The sequence below is a fragment of the Vitis riparia genome, chromosome 1, assembly GCF_004353265.1.
Source record: "Vitis riparia cultivar Riparia Gloire de Montpellier isolate 1030 chromosome 1, EGFV_Vit.rip_1.0, whole genome shotgun sequence".
Taxonomy (NCBI): Eukaryota; Viridiplantae; Streptophyta; class Magnoliopsida; order Vitales; family Vitaceae; genus Vitis; species Vitis riparia.
Window position 1 is genome coordinate 966,316 of NC_048431.1, and position 19,998 is coordinate 986,313.

The 19,998-nt window shown below is 34.2% G+C and overlaps 2 protein-coding genes across 2 annotated transcripts; one reads left to right on the forward strand and one right to left on the reverse strand.

Annotated features, from left to right (window-relative positions):
• Nucleotides 1-2,783: 2,783 nt before the first annotated feature.
• On the forward strand, nucleotides 2,784-6,918 carry LOC117915254 (vacuolar-sorting receptor 6-like). The gene is made up of 10 exons (XM_034830814.1): nucleotides 2,784-3,208; nucleotides 4,511-5,206; nucleotides 5,291-5,379; nucleotides 5,472-5,541; nucleotides 5,642-5,725; nucleotides 5,824-5,900; nucleotides 5,993-6,074; nucleotides 6,338-6,441; nucleotides 6,531-6,649; nucleotides 6,743-6,918. Exons 1-9 carry the CDS (start codon nucleotides 2,887-2,889, stop codon nucleotides 6,642-6,644), a joined length of 1,638 nt encoding a protein of 545 aa, XP_034686705.1. The 5' UTR covers nucleotides 2,784-2,886; the 3' UTR covers nucleotides 6,645-6,649; nucleotides 6,743-6,918.
• A 2,331-nt stretch (nucleotides 6,919-9,249) lies between these two features.
• LOC117915245 (multiple RNA-binding domain-containing protein 1-like) lies at nucleotides 9,250-18,019 on the reverse strand. The gene is given in 16 exon segments (XM_034830806.1): nucleotides 9,250-9,615; nucleotides 9,687-9,818; nucleotides 10,089-10,141; nucleotides 10,144-10,261; nucleotides 10,341-10,442; nucleotides 10,531-10,635; nucleotides 11,604-11,778; nucleotides 12,597-12,661; nucleotides 13,700-14,023; nucleotides 14,392-14,515; nucleotides 14,630-14,719; nucleotides 15,288-15,419; nucleotides 15,608-16,401; nucleotides 17,352-17,466; nucleotides 17,566-17,673; nucleotides 17,852-18,019. Coding segments are annotated over 16 exon segments (2,598 nt in total). The 5' UTR covers nucleotides 17,854-18,019; the 3' UTR covers nucleotides 9,250-9,456.
• Between the last annotated feature and the right edge of the window lie 1,979 nt (nucleotides 18,020-19,998).

Sequence of the window (19,998 nt, forward strand, 5' to 3'; positions counted from 1 at the left end):
CCCGTTTTTGGGCGGGCCGGGCCGCGGGCCTAAGTTTAGGCCCGGCCCGTAGGCCCGCCGGCCCGCCCGTAGGCCCGCCCCTTTAAAAAAAAATTACAAAAATAAAAATTATTAAAAAAATATTCATTTCAAAATTTTATTCATTGAATATATAATTACATTTGAAAATGTGGGAAAAGTTTACATCACTACAAAATAAATACATCCCAACTAGGTTGGCACCTATTTATTTGTCAATCATCTGTATTTTTCAACCACAAAAAATAAAAATAAAAATATAATATACATTTAGTCATTATTTTCTGGCGGTGATGGCGAACTATCATGCATCCATGAAGATCTTGATAATTTTAAAGATTCCATATCGGCAAGCATCTCTGTTTCTCGAATGGAATCATACATCCTTTTATCTGCTATTTCCCAATCTTTCACACATATCCCTGCTTCAATAACATCTGGCGCTAAGTTGCATCGTTTTTTACTAACTACTCTTCCACCTGCACTAAAGCAGCTTCTGATGCAACTGTACTCACAGGAATTGTTAGTACATCACGAGCAATTATAGAAAGCACAGGATATTTGTGTTGATGTGATTTCCACCATATTAAAATATCAAAATCTTCTTGATCTTCAAATGAAATTGTATCAGTATTAAGATATTTATCTAAATCAGATGTATTATTTGGAGAACTATTTGTTGTCTTTTTTCGACTTTTCAACATTTCTAGAGCTCCTTTATAAAAAGATGAGGAGTTTGTAGATGTAGGTGGCAATTTAATAGTATTAATATCATTACCATATTTTTCTTTATAATAGTTATATAAATTATATAATAATGAATTTATTTCATTTTTAATTTCTTCAATTTTTATTTGGTCATTAAAATAAATAACTTTTAACCATTCATCACAAGCTTCAAATTTCAATCTAGGGTCCACAATTAAAGCAATATAAAAAATTAAAGGTATTTCTCCCCAATATTTTCTAAATTTTTCTATCATTGCAAATATTGTATCATTAAATATTTCAAAACTTAAATATTTTTGAAATACAAGAAAAATATTAGTTATTTGCGTAATAACTCGATTTGAAGTTGGATAATATACACCACAAAAAATGTTTGTTGAAATATCAAAAACTTCAAAAAGATCTCTTAAAAGATCCGCAATATGTCAATCATAATCATTTAATGCATAAATATCTGCTTCACAATCATTATTAATTAATTGTATTTCATATAATTCGACTACTTTTCTATATTTTGTAATATTTTGTAAAAGTTTATATGTGGAATTCCATCTAATGGCCATATCCAAATTTATATTTTTTCTTTTCATATTTAACATTTTGCAACAATGAAAAAATAATTCATGTTTTGCTTGAGAACTATTAATACTATATGCAATGCCTCTAATTTTTTCCAATGTACTATCAACATTTTTTAATCCATCCTTTACAATTAAATTTAAAATATGTGCACAACAACGCACATGAAATATTTTAGCATGATCTTCTTTTACTTGCCAATATAGTTTTAATCTATGTATTGCTGCATCATTATTAGCAGCATTATCTAATGTTATTGTCAATATTTTATCACGAATGCCTAAATCTATAATTTCATCATTTATTAAAGATGCTATATTTTTACCACTATGTGGAGCATTTATTAATTTAAATGAAATTATTCTTTTATTTAATTTCCATTCATTATCAATGTAGTGAGCAGTTATACATAAAAAACCAGTGTGAGTTAAAGATGTCCAAATATCAGATGTTAAACAAATATTTCCTTCAAAATTTGCAAAAAAAATTTTTAAAATTTCTTTTTGTGTATAAAATTTTTTCATAATATCTCTTTTAACTGTATTTCCAGACCAACCTTTAAATTGAGGATTAATACCTCGTTGAATTGTTCCTACAAAATCATGAGTTTCCATCATGTTGAAAGGTTGTTCTGCTCTTATTATATAATCAATCATTTCTTCACGACAGTTAGATTCATCATAAGAAAATGTTTTTAAATTTCCACTTTCATTTTTACCTAATTGCATATAATTTCTAATATCTACATTATTTTTAGTTTTACAATTTTCATGATGTCTTTTTAAATGACTTGTGCCTGCATTTGAGCCACCAGTAAGAAATTTATTACAAATTTTATATTTTGCTTTTATTTCTTTTTTATTATTTTCTAAAATTATTTCTATTCTATCAAAAAAATTCCATATATTTGAAGTAAATTTTTTGTTTGATGATATTTCATCACATGGACTAGATGAAGAAGCACTTGTCATATTATAATTATTGATAAAATATTATGCCAAAAATAATAAAGTAATAAATATAAAAAAAAAATGTAACAAAAAAATAAAGTAGTAGGGGTGAAGTATGTTACTCAATTAGAGAACCGATGCAGAAATTCCTAGCAAATTTGAACTCTTGGAGCCACCAATGCTTGTTTTGCACCACCAACAATATTGTATAATTTGATGGAAAAATAAAAGAATTTGAAATATTGTAGAATGTGAGAGAAATAGAGAGAGAAATAGAGAGAATTTGATGAAAAAATGAAATGGAAGAAGATGTATTTATAGGAAGATTTTTTTTTAAAAAAAAAAAAAAAAATTGACATGTGACCGTTGGAGCCTCCAACGGTCATATGGGAATAATGGGATGGAGCTAAAGGCTCCAACGGTCACATGACCGTTGGAGCCTTTAATTTTTTTAAAAAAATAATATACTGTATTTTTATATACATATAACTAAGTCCATTAATAATCAAAGTCTTTGGAGCTTTCTCTTCTCTCCACCTGTAGGGTAGTTGGTTGTGAGCATTGGGCAGTGAGTAGTTTCTTCTCTTGTTTCTCTCTCTCTTCAATCTGCATGGTTTCTTCCATGGCGGGTCTCAGACATCAGCTGGGTCTGTTCCTGGTGGTGGGTATGGTGGTGGGTATGGTGGTGATGAGGTGTGCGTGGGGGAGGTTCGTGGTGGAGAAGAACAGCATCAGTGTTCTGGCTCCCCTTGATATGCGTTCAAAGCATGATGGGGCGATTGGGAACTTTGGTATTCCTGAATATGGAGGATCCATGGTGGGGTCTGTTGTTTATCCTCAAAAGGGCTCTTTTGGGTGTGTGCCTTTTGAGGGTGACAAGCCCTTCAAGTCTCGCTCCTCTCCCACCACTATTCTTCTTCTTGACCGTGGAGGTATTCCAGATTCATCCCTCTTCTTTAATTCTTGTTTGTTTGTTGAGATTTTGATTTAGTACTATAAGAGAATCCATTTCTCAGTGATGGGTGGATCTTGCCTTTTCCTTCTCCTTCTTCGTTTGCCCTTATATTAGCTGAATTTGTATGGAGTTATTACATTAATGGGTATTTTGTTTGGCTTCTGGATTTGGGTTTTGGATGCTTTGAATTTGAATTTTGCTGTATGCTCACTTGTATCTCCTCTGTTTTTCCTCTTATTTAACCCTTTGAATCTCCTGTGAGCAAAATCAAGTTAGCAGACTGGCGAATTGACTAGGGTTATGGGTGTGGTTCTGGTTGTATTGATCACATCTTTTGGTATAATCGGTTATTCTTAACCTCGGGACCAAATTGATTATTCAGTAGAAAAGATTGTAATAGGTGTGTTTGAAGCCATTCCTGAATGGGATCACCTTTGGTAGAGTTATTATGCAGGAGTGCTAGTTGGGACAATCCATTTTGACCCCTCTTTATAGCTTACTAGCTTTGGTTGATTCACTTCTCAATGGTAAGTTGGCAACAGATTTGCTGTCTTTTATAGATAAGATAGATCAGAGATATTTGTAATCCATCATTTATTATGGGGTCGGAAGAATAGTATTTGATTGATACAAATTTGGATTATTGAAAAGAATTAGACATGTATTTGGACCTTCCCTTCAACTTCACAACTCTCCCTTTTCTTTGTCAAATACTCTTTTGGATTTCTTGTTTGAATGATGTCAAGTGGAATACAGATTTGTGCGTTTTTTGTAAGAATGATCAGTTTATTTGAATAATTTCACGAGTCTTTAGAAGTTGTTGGTCAAGTGGGTGTCTCTCTTCTCATTGTTTTTCAAGCTCTAGTTCCTATTATTGTCTTTTATGTGTGTGTACCTTCTTTAAGCTAGAAGGTAGTCTTCTCTGATGGATAGCTCTGCAATTTGCCCCCTTTGTCTTCAGTTCTTGTGTTTGAAATATTTTTCTCAGTTTTCTTTTGCTTTTTTCGGTTTTCTGGGGTTGGAGGTGGGAAAGTGTTGGTTTGTGAACTGTAAAGATCAATACATGCATACGCTGGAAAAAGGAGTGATTCTACCCAATTCTAGATTAATACAAGATGACATCTGGAAAAAGTACATTAATCCAAAGTTTCGATTTTCATCTTACAAAACTTAAATTAGCTTGTTTGATGACTAATCAATTAAAAGACCAGTCTACTATCAGTAGATGACTTCCATGGTTGAATTCTATGTTAATTTCCTTTTTCTCTTGCACTCTCAGAGTGCTCCTTTGCCTTGAAGGCATGGAATGCTCAACAGGCAGGAGCTGCAGCAGTTCTAGTGGCTGATAGCATAGATGAGCCTCTCATAACCATGGATTCTTCTCCACAGGAGAGCACTGATTCAGACGGCTATGCGGTTCTGCTTACGATCCGATTAGTCTTAATAGACCGAGCTTTTGGTGAAAATTTGAAGCAGGCCTTGAAGAAAGGTCAAGATGTTTTGGTAAAATTAGACTTGACAGAGTCAATGCCCCACCCAGATGAGAGGGTCGAGTATGAGCTCTGGACTAACAGCAATGATGAGTGTGGGACTCGTTGTGATGAGCTGATGAACTTTGTGCAGAACTTCAAGGGCCACGCCCAGATTCTCGAGAAGCTGGGCTACACTCAATTCACACCACATTATATAACTTGGTACTGTCCTCAAGCTTTTGTCCTTAGCAACCAATGCAAGTCTCAATGCATCAACCATGGAAGGTACTGTGCACCTGATCCAGAGCAAAATTTTGGAGAAGGGTACCAAGGAAAAGATGTGGTGTTTGAGAACTTGAGACAGCTTTGTGTGCATAGGGTTGCCAATGAGAGCAACCGGTCTTGGGTTTGGTGGGACTATGTCACTGATTTTCATATCAGATGTTCAATGAAGGAGAAGAGATATAGCAAAGAATGCGCTGAGGATGTCATGAAATCACTTGGTAAGTGCTACCTCTCGTGTTTGCTATAATATGGCATCACATTGGTATTGTTTTGCTAATAGTTTTAGTAATCTGATCCACCAGATCTGCCTATTGACAAGATCAAAAAATGCATGGGCAATCCTGAAGCTGATGTGGATAATGAGGTATTGAAAACCGGGAAAGAACTCCAGGTAATACTTGTTCCCTATTCTCCTTGTGCTGTTTCTGATTTGCAGCATCATGTTACCTCATTTCTTTTCTTTTCATTTTTGTTGAAACTTAGGTTGGCCGAGGATCTCCTGGTGATGTTACCATCTTGCCAACACTGGTTGTTAATAACATCCAATACCGAGGTTTGTTATACAATGTTACCATCTTGCCAACACCGTAGTAGTGTAGTACAATTTTTTACCACATCAGAATCTTGAAGCTCTTGATTTGTGTACCTTGAAGGAAAACTGGAGAGAACTGCTGTGCTGAAGGCCATTTGCGCTGGATTTAAGGAGACCACTGAACCTCAAGTATGTTCAAGTGGAGGTAAGTCTACCCCTGTCATACTCTAATCTGTACTGATGACTAATACTCAAAATTTGGGAATGCACTGATTCTTTTTTGGGTTTATGTTGTTTCTGCAGATCTTGAGACCAATGAGTGCCTTGAAAGGCATGGTGGCTGTTGGCACGATTCACGTTCTAACATAACTGCCTGCAAGGTACATAGTAGAGACTGTAACATTTTGCAATGAACACTATGAAAATCCCATTGTTTATTTGTTGCTAATATTGGGATCTCAAATTTGGTTAGGACACATATCGGGGAAGAGTTTGCAAATGCCCAGTTGTGGATGGTGTTCAGTACAGAGGAGATGGTTACGTCTCTTGTGAAGGTACCTTTCTCCCCTTCAAGATACTAGAGAAAATGTATGTTTTCTTATCATATGATGTGTCTACAAAAGAAAGTTACCAAGTCAACCTCCACCTGCATATGGCAAAAATGGTTTCCTTGATTCTGCATAAGATTATCCTCCTTCTAAATGAACAATCTGCTGAAAAAATAAGAATGGAAAAACCTGAAACAAATAAGATGTACCCTTTCATCAATGAGTTATATACAAGACGTTTGATTGGTACCTGTCCTTCCATTGTACAGAAAGAAGTGGTTCTAAATTCGGATGGTCCCTCGGCTTCTTGGTCCTAGCTTCTCTGGTGGGTGCTGGTATAGCTGGTTATATATTCTACAAATACAGGCTCCGGGTAATGTCTAAGAAATTGCATTCATCATATATTCATCATATTCATATACCAGCCTTGGAACAACATAAACTTAACAGATCTTCTTGCAGTCTTACATGGACTCAGAGATCATGATGTCACAGTACATGCCTCTTGACAACCACAACAACAACAACGAAGTCCCAACCGAGGCCCAGGCTCTGCGACCAGGCTCATCAGTATGAGGAAGGTATGATGGTCCTTTCTCTCTGTGGGCAGATCAATTTCCCTCATGCTCAATATTCAAATGTTTTCTTAACTGACTTCATGTATATACATTCAGCATTTGCAGAAAAGAAAGTAGAAGCAAATGAGATACCGCGAAAGCTTCCACGAGAGGAATGAAGTATGCTGCCTGTAAATTTTCAGATCAATCTTACAACTGTTGGAATATGTGCCCATAAACAAATGAGATTTATTTATTTATTTATTTTGCTGATTATTAATATTTTTTTTTAAGGAATTATTTCAATATTATTGTTGCATGCATGTTATAGATGCTTTATAAATATCGAAAACCCTAGATTATTTAATTGTAACTTTAAATATTGTATATAAGTGTTATATACAGGAGGATAATATTTAAAGTAAAATAATCTAAAATGTTCGTAATTAAAAATTAAAGTTGGGATCTTTAATTTAAAATTACTAGCGCGGTTCATTACATTCTGAATGAAATGATCTTATCCGGATTGTTAATAATGAGATTATTGGAATGAAAGCGCTTTATATAATTTGATTATATAGAACTGGAACACGATTAATTATGAATCTCTGATAAATTCCGTTATAATATAGAGCATTCAATATTAATCAATGATGGTCATATATGTATTGATCTTAATTCTGAGTGATTAATAGACTCCTATTTATTGTATTGTATTTTTTGACATACCGGGTAATGACACAAATACATAGTGTCAAATTCTTGGTGTATTGGAAGTATAATAAAATAAATAGCCGGGAATATTAATATACAAGATGAAATCCATTCCTTCGTTAAGAAGTCAGATGGACGGTTCCCATAAGTATTGGTTCGGGCCTTGAATGATAAGAGCGCTCAATTTATGATTAGACCATAAATATATTATTCATTAGAGAACCAATGGCACTTAAGGAGAAAGATATAATTAAAGAGGTTAACGGAAAAACCTAGCTTTAATTATGAACCGTTTATGGAGGATTGACTCATATGTAGTGACTATATCAATGGGCAATTCAAATCCTTTGAATATATTTAATTTTATAATTTTAAGAGTGCAATTCCAAATTTTTAGTGGAGTAATTTTGGAATTAATAATTTTGATTTTTTAATTAAGTTGTTAATTAATTGTCAAAATTATTGGAGCTTAAAATTATAATGTCCATAGTTCCTCTCAACGGCTCCATTAAAATTATATGAACATTTTTTATGTTGGGTTGATTTTATTAGTTTGGAATTTTGAATTCTAAATTAATTTCACACAATCTTGATTTGATTTATTTATTTTATAATTTGATTATTTAAAATATTTTTTGATACAATGTGGTGAAGACCACACTTACTTGTATTCCCTAAGAAACCCTTTTTAAGTGGGGATCATGGGGAGAGATATTCTCTCCCATGTTTTTCAAAATTCAAAGAAACACTTTTTAAGTGGGGATCATGGGGAGAGATATTCTCTCCCATGTTTTTCAAAATTCAAAATATGTCAGTTATTTTTTTTTTCGTGGTATTAAAAAGTTTTTTTTTTTCTCAATGTTTTTCGGATGATGGGATGAGAATACAAGTTTTCTAGATATTAAGTTGTGTGATATAAAAACCCAAGTGATAAAAAAAAAAAAAAAAAAGACGCCCACTCGTTTTGAGTTCATCATTATTTGGAGAAACGTTAGAGAAAGATCCATGGTGCTTTAGAGGATTTGGAATTCTAAGATCCTTTTGGTGGAGTTCAAATTTATCAGCCTAATCGCAAGGTACAATTCTAAATTACCTATATTTGTTATTTCATTAAATTAATACAAGTATTGATCATTGAGAAAAAATTTTGAGAAAATTTTTCTGGCTTCCGTTTTTCTTTTATTTATCTGGTTTCAAAACCAACAACAACTCCTGTATGCAGCTGGAAATGGCCAAGTTCTTCCTTCTCCCATACCACCTTAGGACTTTGTGTCATCCATGTACACAGAATTACTTTACAGAATCCTTCTCCCTCCTGTAGATAAATTGTTGAGATGCAAATCTAGTGTAGCGAATAATAGGGTTTTATATGACAATCCATATGAACAGACAAAGTGAAAGAATAAAAAATATATATATAAAATGAGAAGCTGCATGCATGCATGCGCGTCCAAATCTTCTAGTTTGGAGTCCTTTGGCTGAACTATAATGTTAAGTTTTTTGGGTTTATTTTTGGCTGCTGTTCCAACCGAGTGGCTTCAGCTATCAAGCCTAAAGTTGCAGTTGGATTAGATGGAGATTTTGGGGCACTGCAGGGTCCTCATCGCATCACTGGCTCCATGTTTGCTATTTGGTCTAGGTGGATTCTGCATCCATATCATCCCATCAACAGAAACTCATCTCCCTATTCATTCAGCTAAAGTTATACCCTTTTTATGTAGGATGTTAGGGTTGTAGCCAAAATCAAATTTTACTTGACAGCTTAAGTTGATAGTTTAACATAATATCAAAACTTCATTTCCCGTTAAATCTTGAGAGCCCCAACAACAGTGGGCATGTTAATTTTCAACCCAAAACCAGTTTAATATAAATTGTTAATCATCATTATCTAACAATTTAAGCTTTTCAGCTATCAAAGGCAAACCATCGCCCAGCATAGTTATAATAAATGAAATAAACAAACTTGGTGTTGATACTGAAAGGATACTGCAAGAAGCTCCCAACAAGGAAAAATGGAGCCTGTATGATTTAATGAAGAGATACATATTCATTTCATAAAACATGTGGTTGAAAAAACACAGTTCTCATTCACAATACATGAAACTTTGTTTGAAGCACTAATCTGCAATCCTCTCAAACTTAACAGTGCCTTCATCCAATGCGGCCATGTGCTTCCTTTTCCTGGATAACTTGGTCGGATTCTGATCTGTAAACTGAGCAGCTGTTCTAGCCCGTAATTCTTCCAAGCTCTCACCTTCCTTGGCTCTCTCCATGACCTGACAGTAATTGAAGTTATAGTTGTATTCTCATGGCATGCAAGCCACAGAAAAACAAGTAGAGAACTTACCAGATGCCGACCGTACAGATGAGTGCTTGAAAGAGCTTGCAGAGCATTCTGTGCCTCTTGCTTTGTGACAAATTCAACAAATGCAAAGCCTCTATGGCTTCCAAACTTCATTGGAAGTCTTAAGCTCTTGATCTGCAAATAACAAGAATTTGAGAGTTAATCAGAGAAGCAGAGTCTGGACCCTAAAGCAAGAAAGATCAATTGTATAAATTTGTGATAAAGATGAATCACCACAATAGAGAATCGTTGCAAGAGGCAAATGAAGATTGAATCAGGGAAAATGGTTTTTAATAGTCTAAGAAATGGACTAAACAACTCTCATCTTTGCCCCTTCAATCTTTCTAAGTCATTCTCAAGATATAAGTACACCTTTACAATGTGATGGCAATGACCAATAGTTACCTGGCCAAATGGACTAAACAACTGTCTCAGATCTTTCTCTGTTGCCTCAAAGCAACATTTCTCACAATTAATTTTGTTGAACTCTTATCCTTATCAACCTTTTTCAGCACTTGTTCATCCTTCTTGGCACGACATAGTTGCAGGATGAGAGCATGACCATCCAGAACAGTACCCTGAAATAGAGAGAGAGAACATTAGAAATGCATTGTTTCAAGCAAGTGATATGGATTGGTATGATGCATGAAATAATACCTGTAAATTGCTGCAAACATTGACTGCTGTCTCAACTGAATCAAACTCTATAAACCAAAACCCATTGACACATTCTTCCCATTTTTTCAAGTGCTCCTTCACCTGCACATGGACAAGTCAGAATCATAACATAAGAGCGTAATGTGGTCAAATAATACATGGGAAAGGTCCTAAAGTGCAAAAGAATTACCCTGACACTTCGGATTTTTCCCTCCTTCATGTGTTCACTAAAATGCTTTCTCAAACTCTCACCAGACGTCTTAAAATTTAGGTTCTTGACAAACAGGGACCGCGACTGTTACATGAAAGACAATGAATTAAAGAATGACTTATCAAAACAGTTATTCAATACTGAAGAACAATCATAATATTTAGATACATCAAGTATGTAAGAAATGATCACCATAAAAAATGAAAACCCTCTTCTAATGATGCAAAAAAAATGTAATAGGAAATTATGCAAAATTCATGATGATCTGAGAATGAACAACAAACCCCATAAAATCACAGATGCTTTATCATTTCAAGTAAAGTTAAGTGTCTAGTCAGCATTGTAGAAGTTCTTAGTCAACTCCTAATCAAGAATTGAGGCTTCCTTTGGGCCATATACTAGGAATCGCCCATAATAGCCTTTTTCTCTTAGTAGTAGTTTGTCCATAAAAAGACAAGTTTTAGGCTTCTATGATACTAAAAAACATAGCACACGTTTCAATCCACTCCCACTAATGTATCAACTGTCAATCTGTAAATTTTAAAATGGAACCATTTAATTTATGATACAGGCTTTTTGTAGCAGGGAGAAAGAAAAAATTTGATGACCTTAAGTGTTCACCATGAAGAAAATTGATAACCCATGGGAACCCCAGGGTATGGGTTGGGCATTCTTAGCCTGACCTCAAGTTGGGTTTAGCATGAGCTTGACACATTGATAGATGGGTTTAGCATGGGTTAGCCTTCTAACCCACCCAAGTTACATAACTAATAAGATCTGCGATCAAAGATAAGTCCTGTTTGTGTCAACCAGGAAAATGGAGGCAATAGAGAAAGGGAAACAAAGTCTTGGATGAAAAGCTTGCTACTCTAGAAAAGAAAATTTCCAGCATTTTGGAACAATTAGCTAGCAAGTAATACTACATGGCGGAGTCTATGAAATGGACAAAGAAAAAAAAGGAAATAAAAATACAGATCAAGTAAATATATGAAAATAACTGACAAGTAGCATAAAAAGAAATAGAAATGTGTGACGAAAAGAAAATGACAGACCTCAACTCTATCAGGATCAATATTCACATCTGATATTCCTTCCACCTGTTGTTCTAGTAACATCCTCTTGGCATCACGTTCACCAACAATGACACTTCTACTTGCATCATTCTCATAAGGTGCATTTTGACTGAGAATATTTCCAGGAGCCCATTCCAAATATAATGGTGCATCCCTATTTAAAGTGAAAAAACAAAGTTTAACATTAATGTCGTATCAAACTTGCCTACTAGCATAGACCTCTGATGCAGCAATTGGTAGTAAATTCTGCTGATGAATGCATCACCGTCAAGGAATGAGAGAACAATCATTCAAACAAAGATGCATGAAAACATATAAGTTAGAAAGTGATGTAAGGAGACAAAAGGTAAAAAAAAGGAGTACAGGCTATAAAATAAAAGATAAAAGTTGATTCTTTGCAAAAAAAAGGAAAGATAAAAATAGGATTTTGATAGCAACCAGAGACAATATAAGATGACAAAATATTGCTCCTAAAATGATGTCTATGAAGTGGTTTAGATAAGAAAGTAACATAATGAACATGAAGCTCATCCAACAAAGTTTTGTTATAATGCTTGGTGTGGGGAGTCCCTGTTAAAATAGTCATTTCTAGTTTTGCCTGGCATTGATTCTCAGAAAAATGACTAGGTGATGCACAGTCCAGAAATGAAGAATTTTTGCAACATTAGTAATCCATGTTCAATTTTTGTTCTTATGTTATTTAGCTAGACCTAACAATTCCTTTCCTATCAATTGAAGAACTAGAAAGCTTAAAAATGCTTGCCCATGGTTAAGATTGGGGAAGGTTATAATTATTTATCAATAAAATTATTATTTTGGAATTTCTCAAGATTGACTGGGCTTGTTGCCAGCTTTAATGGAGGTATTGAACAGTAACACTGGTACCATTTCAATAGTTACCTCGGAACTAGGTTTTCCAAAATGCTTGTGACAAGTTATGAAGAACAACAGGAGATACAGGAATGAACTCACTTGTAACGCTTGTATGCTAAACCTCTGAAAGCAGCACGAGCTTCCGCTGGTTCAAGGAAAACCGCCTGAAAAAAAAAAATATCAATGACAAAGTACATGTAAATGTACTAGTAAACAATCAAGTATTGTAATTTCTTTTTTTTTTTTGATAGATAATCAAGTATTGTAATTTCAACACACTCAACTGATTATCAGGATATTCTTTTACTTTGCAGTATTAAAACTTGAGTAAGGAAAGTAAAGATCAAAAAGAAAATTGATTATTAAATCACCATCAATTTCATCTAGCTTTTTTTTTTTTTTTTTTTTTATCAGAAACAAAAGAGGTGTTAATTATAGATAAAAAGTACATGAGAAGGATGAGGGTTCCCCCACAATTACAAAAACCTGGTCAAAATATGATTGAATATAATTTCATCTAGCTATCAACTGCATCTAATCTATAAGATTATGTTGAGGCTTGTCATTTAGCTGATGGGTCATAAATTAACCCAAGGCCTTTGAATGCAGCTACACTGCTTTTCCAGATTAGCAACCTCACAAAATAGAAATCATATATTCTATAACCATAGAGTAATGCAGAACTTAAGGAAAATTTTAGCTTCCATGGGCCAAGTACACGTCCATCGAATAAAGCAGTAATATATAGTAGCAGACTAGTAAAACAAATTCTGTGGATCAAAATAAAAATTCATCCTAGAAAATCAATTTTCCAGATATAGAGGCTGATTTAGGGCACCGAATGTGTGTTAATGATCTTCTAGAAGGTAACCAACTAATTGTTAATATAATATACACATGACCCCTGAACATATTGGTAAGGGTAACACTGATTGTTTATATTTTGCACCTGTAAAATATGAAACCACCAACAGGAGAATCATTGTTTCATTCGATAATTTTACATGAATATTGAGCAGATTTAGTCCAACTGTGTCAAAACAGGATGTAAAAGGGGCAGAAGATATATCCAGTTTGTTCAAGAAAAAAGATTCAAGAATTGGAACTCATTAAAAACCTAATGGCATATAAAACCTTATGCATATGAATATTTCATGTAAAAAATGCAATATAACTCAAGATTATAAAGAATAAACATATACCAAGGCTAATGTTTTTGTCGGAGGAAGAATAATTTTGTCCAAACTCCCATATTTCCCAAACATTTTAGCTAGTTCACCTTCAGATGAACCATAAGGCAAGTTCTTCACTAGTAGAATGTGGTTGCTTCTCTTTGCACCCTCAGTTTTCCCAGCAACAAATTCCTCTAAAGAGGCTATATTTACTCCAGCATTTATAAGAGCCTTCTTTGTCTCCGTTATCACTTGAGTTTCTCCCAATGCAATACGTACGGCGAGATCATCGGCTTGAGAGTCAAGTAAATCACTTTTACTTATACCATATTTCCTAGCGATATTTTCAACAACCTATTAATATACAGAGAAATGGAAATCAGGGCAAAGAATTTTAGAATAGACCATCAAGTGAATGCAGAAACAACTTATTAAAGGAAGGCAGACATGAATACTCATGATTTTTTGCACGTCCCAGCAAAATGTCATACGGAAACAACCATTGATTCTTTCCTTACCTTAAATGTCCATTTCCTTCTGCATTGGACTCAGAGATGACATTCAGGACACATCTTATATTTGTGATTGGAAGTTTCCATCCCCCATTGTATAAATTTATTATTTTATTCTTGCAAATTGCGACAAACCAAAAAAACATTGAATGAAATGAAGTTTTGTGGACTATGAGTAATGTGTACTGTGGTGTAAGACTTGAAACATACTGTATCAGTGCGCATAAACAAACTGTTCCATGCCCGTGTATCACCACTAGCTTCCGATGCCTTCTTTTCCTCCTCCCTCTTTTGCTTTAAAGTTTTTGAAGATTGGCTTGCAGAAGCATTGGCCCTAGATAGGTAGTGACGTCAAAACAGTTCCATCATTATGTTATGCAAATAGATGACGAGAGATCAAGAACAAGGTGAACTTGAAAGGCTCTGATAATGTCTTCATGCTACTTACTCCTGTTTCTCAGAAGGTTTTTTTTCTCTCGCTGGCATGACATGCAATAATCTGCCTTGGAAAATTGAATTGTCTAATTCTTCCAATGCCCTGAATAAGACAAGAAATTATTAATGGCCTTTATAAAATAATACTGTTAGCAAATGACAAGATCCAAGACACAGTTGAATACTATTGTCAATATTAAGAGGGATAAACCTAGAGACTGAAAATGATAAACTAAAAGCAAGGGAAGGAGCTCGTATAGCATCCCAGGATCTGACACACACACATAAACAAAATGAAAAATATTAAATAGTCTATAACACTAAGATCAAAGAAAGGAAGGATGAAATGTAGCTCATAATTTAAGTTTTTTTGTAAAAAAACAAAAAAAAAATCTACAAACTAATGCACCATTTTCATGAGAATCCTATCTTTGATCCAGGTAGATAAGCAAGTCTCAGATCATGGTCCACCTCAAGCAAATGCCACATTTTTAAGTGTGATCATCAGGGTATCCACATTATGTGCAGCAAAAGCACGTTACCAAGCTCAAACTGGAAAGAGTGTCAAGGTGGGCGTCCCAAAACACCCTCAAACTACTTATTAAATATTATGAAGAAGTAATTCAGTATGATGAAAATATGAACAGTTAATCTATAACACAAACAATTACCTCACTGCAGATTCAGGAAGTGTGAAAAGAACATAGGCAATTCCCTTTGATCGTTTTGTATCTTTATTCACAACAAGATGAACCTGTGATACATTGCCAAATTTGCTAAAAAGCTCCTCAAGTTCATCCTCACTGAATAACATCAAGAACATTTAAGGAATCAGAACTCAGTAGTTATAAGAAAAACATAAATCCAATTAGAATAAAAAAATGGCAACACAAATGAATTTATCTTACACTTTACCAAAAATATATTGCAGTATACACCCAAAAAGAAAAAGGAAAAAAGAAAAAAGCAAAAAGGGAGCAAGGATCAGTACGTTGCAGTATATGGCAGATTACGGACAAAAAGCCGACCAGTCTCAAGAACATCTTTCCCATCGTTTGAACTTAACAATGGGTTCCCTGAGTCCATCCTTTCACCATCAGATTCTTCAGAATGGTCATCATCATCAACCTTCTCTTGGGCAACATCGTTTTTAATGGTGTTGTGCTGTCCATGCTGACATACTTGTTGAACATCTTGACTCTCAACGCTTTTCTTATTAAAAGAATCAATGTTGTCATCATTATCATCACCACTTTCTGAATCGTCATCACTTTCTGAATCATCACCACTTTCTGAAACATCATCACTTTCTGAATCTGACCACTTCTTCTTCACTCTACTCTTGAAGTAATCCATGTCTGAAATGACTTCATCATGAGCTAGATTGTTAGGTTTCGTATCCATCTGACTGTCTGATAACTCATCTTCTCTTTCATCAGATTCATCTAAATCAGCTTGCATTTGAACTGCCTCATCTCTGCCTTCCCTCATAGATTGAGTCTGCTTGTCACTGTTTTTCCCATTATGATCAAGAGGGGGAACTCCCAATGTATCATTTGCCCACATTTTCGACTTAACCCTTGGTTGCATAACCTGAAGAAACTCCTGAAGCTGAGGATCATCATTCTCACTGCCCTTTTTCGATTTCTCTCCTTTAGAACCCACATGGCTCGAATTTTTAGCACCCATATCTTTCTTCTCCACTTCAGTTGATTTATCTTCTTTCTTCAAAGAATATCGACTCCATGGACGAGGGACGTCTGGATCCCCTACCTTACGAGCAATCTGGAAGTAAAAGAATAGGGCTCACTGTTCCTAACATTTCAAGCTAAAATCATTGTCTTCTGTTATGTGTCTGCTTATAAATTTATGTGCAGTTAGGTATTCAATAGTTTACAATATTCTGAACATGAGCAAATTCCATTTATATTTCTAACCATATTTTATTTGTTCTTATTGTCTCTATGTGTGTTTTAGGGCATGCATATTTTTTTCGGTGGGGAATCCACCGACAGTGAGCATTTATTCAAACTGTAGGTAAAGCAACCCTTTGGTGATATGGGCCTGCCCCTTCACCCTACACTACTTAAATACTAGGAAGGCTAGAGCTCGGTACCTCCAATTCATTACTAAACAACACTATCACCAAGCTATAACCCTGTGGCTTTAGCTAAATATTAAACGTGTGCTTAAAGTAATCAAAGAGTGTTTGCCTCTCAAATTCCAAGCTAAAATAATTGTCTTGTTCATCTTTGTGTGCATGTCTTTCTAAATGCATTTGGGCAGATTAACTCTTCTTCACATTCCAAGCTTTAAGTATTGCATCCCAAGTCTGCCACTTTGTGCTTTCAAGCAATCAGATGCTATAAGCATTTTGAAATTCAGAATGAGTTTCATTTCAAGCTTAGCGCATTGTTAGTTCATCACTCCACTTTCATTACATATCTTTAAGCTCTGGAGTATTCAATATGTCATAGGTTACACCTAATCCAGAACTGAACAAGAAGGCTCTAATTTTCTAAGTAGTTTAATGTAAAATCATTGCCTTCAAACAAGTTTACGTGTTTCAACTCTTGAAGATCCAACTTATAGGGTTTAATCATTTCCGCTTCCCGAGTTACTAATGTCTTCGGACAAAAAAACTACCATAGAAGTTTTTCTTTTATTCCTAATAATAGCAAAAGAAAAATTCAAATTTACATTTCCACAAGACAGGAGAGTTTCAAACAGCAAACCTCACAGGTAATTCTGCAAGTATCAAGGTACGAGTTGTTGAAGAATTTCAGAGCTTCTTCAGCTTCCCGCTCAGTCCGAAACCCAATAAATGCGAACTGCCTACTTTTACCCTCTCTGAAAAATACCCCCAAATTAAAATTTCCATTGTCAATCGGAGAATAAACAATTTTTTGAACACGAACCCAAACAACATAGTTAACACATCAGGATTACTTGGTTCTCATAAGCTTGGCGTCGGTTATTTCTCCTTTTTGAGAAAAATGCTCTCTGAGGCGGTCCTCAGCCACGTATTTTGGCAAATTCTTCACACATATCCGAGACCTTATGCACAAAAAAGAAACAAAAAATCATAAATTTCGATCATAATGAACTAAGCAAAGAATTTGGCGAAATAAATCAAAATTCTGACAGCGGAAAGTTCGATTTTCTTGTGTTTTCCTGCAGTTTGTTATCAAACAAACGGAAGATAATCGAAAATTCTTTGATACAAAACACTTACATCTTTCCTTGGTTCAAAGTAAACCTAGGTGTAGGAGGTGGTCGAAAATTTAGGCGGCGGTGACAGTGGAGGTTTGTTGGCGGTGGTGTTACGGCTGCTTCGTCGGCGACGGGGGAGTGGCTGCTGCTAAACCGCTTCGGCTTCACTGGAACTCTTTGTATTCTTTAATTTCTCACCCTTCCTGCAGTTTATGATTTGTGAGTAAATTTAATATATTAAATCATATATCTTTATTTAAAAAAAATAAAACAAAAACTCTAATTTTTTTTAACAACATCAATATAATAAATTTAATTACATAGTCATAAATTAATAAATAGTTAGAATTTTTTTATGGTATTTTTTTAAATTTAAATAAACCCTAATTCAATTTAACTTAATTTTAAAAAATAGAAGTCTAAATAATCACATTTTATTAAATAAAAAATATCATAAGGTTATATTTGGTTCCAAAAACTACTAAAAAAAATTATTTTTATATATTTGGTTTCATCATAAAAATATATAAAAAAAATTAAATATAATTAAAATTATTTTAAAAATTATAAATTTAAAATTATTTAATCTAAAACATAACTAAAATAGATTTTAAAAAACATATAAAACCATTTTATTAACTTTAAATTTATTTTTTATTTTCTTTCTTTCTAGTTTTACTTTTTATTTTCTTTCTCTCATATTTTCTTCTAAATTCTAAAACCAAACATAACATAAAAATTTTAATAATTTAAACACCAACATTTTCAAAATATTTATTTAAATAAAAATAAAAGTAAAAATGGAAAACAAAGTTTCAAAAATATTTCTTAAAAAAAACTTATTTTGAGAACTAAAATTTTATCAAAGAACTTAAAAACAAAAATAATTGTGTCAGATTTTTATATTTTGCACTTATATAAAAAGTCTAATTTTTTAATCGATTTTTCATATTTTGTTCAAAGCATTATAACAAAAAATAATTTAAAACATATAAAATTTGTTATAAAAAAAAACCTATTTTCAAAAAACAATTCTCAAAAAAGCAAAATTTATTTTACTTATTTTACACTTTAAATTCTTCGTTTTTTTTTTCCTTTACCAGGTTTCAATTTACATTGAGATAGGTCACACCTTCTTGTGGACCCCGCATTTCGGCTCAATGCGTCTCCCACTCGATGGCGAGCTCGATTTTAATTTGAAAAATGATTTTATTTATAAAATAAAAAATGACTTAGAGTCGCCACTTATTTTTGTTTTATTTTTAAAGGGTAAACACAATAAGAAAGAAAAACCCTAAGTGTGACTCCTTGTTTTGGAAAAGGTGGTCTGTGAAAAACCGGATCGGGTTCGGGGGTCAGGTTACTCATTAGGAAGGTACGGTAAAGACCGTAGCACCCCTCTACACCTCTAAAGTCGGGTCTCTACTAATAAAATGAAGCAATCATGGCAATGGATGAGTAAAACAGTGAATACCTGGAACTATCATGCACATAGGAAAATCAAAACATGCATATAGAAATACCAGAATGGGAATAGATACGTACCTGGGCAAAGAACCTTTATGCGTTATCAAGATAGGGTTAGTGCACAATTAAGGAATAATAGCATGCATGTCAGAGAGCAAGGTAAATAAATCATGTATGATAACCAAGTCAATCAATCAGATCAATCAATAGATCATAAGATCATGTATGTGGGGCTCCCACCAAAGCCCGATTATTTTTGCATGGACCAAATCCGTAAATTCCATTATTCAGAATTGCAAAATTTGATTCTTTGCTTATTTCAAAACATTTCTAAAATAGAGGAGGCGTGAAAATTGCTTGCCAGAAAGAAAGAAGACAACAAAATTTTATTGGAAATGAGACTCTTGGGTGATCTTAAAAACTCTAAGGATGAAAGATAGGATGCTTTGGAATGGTTTAAAAAAAAAAGTTATAAAACGAGGATCCGGACATGTCTGACGGGGGAAGTTGGATCGCCTTCTTCTCCCATCCGGCGTCAGGCGTCAGATGTGAGATATCCAGAGAAGGCGGAACGTCGGCCAGACAGAATTCCGGATGCGAGACATCCAGAGAAGGTGGAATGTTGGCGGACAGAATTCGGATGTGAGGCATCCGGAGGAGGTGGAATGTCGGCGGGACAGAATTCCGGATGTGAAACATCCA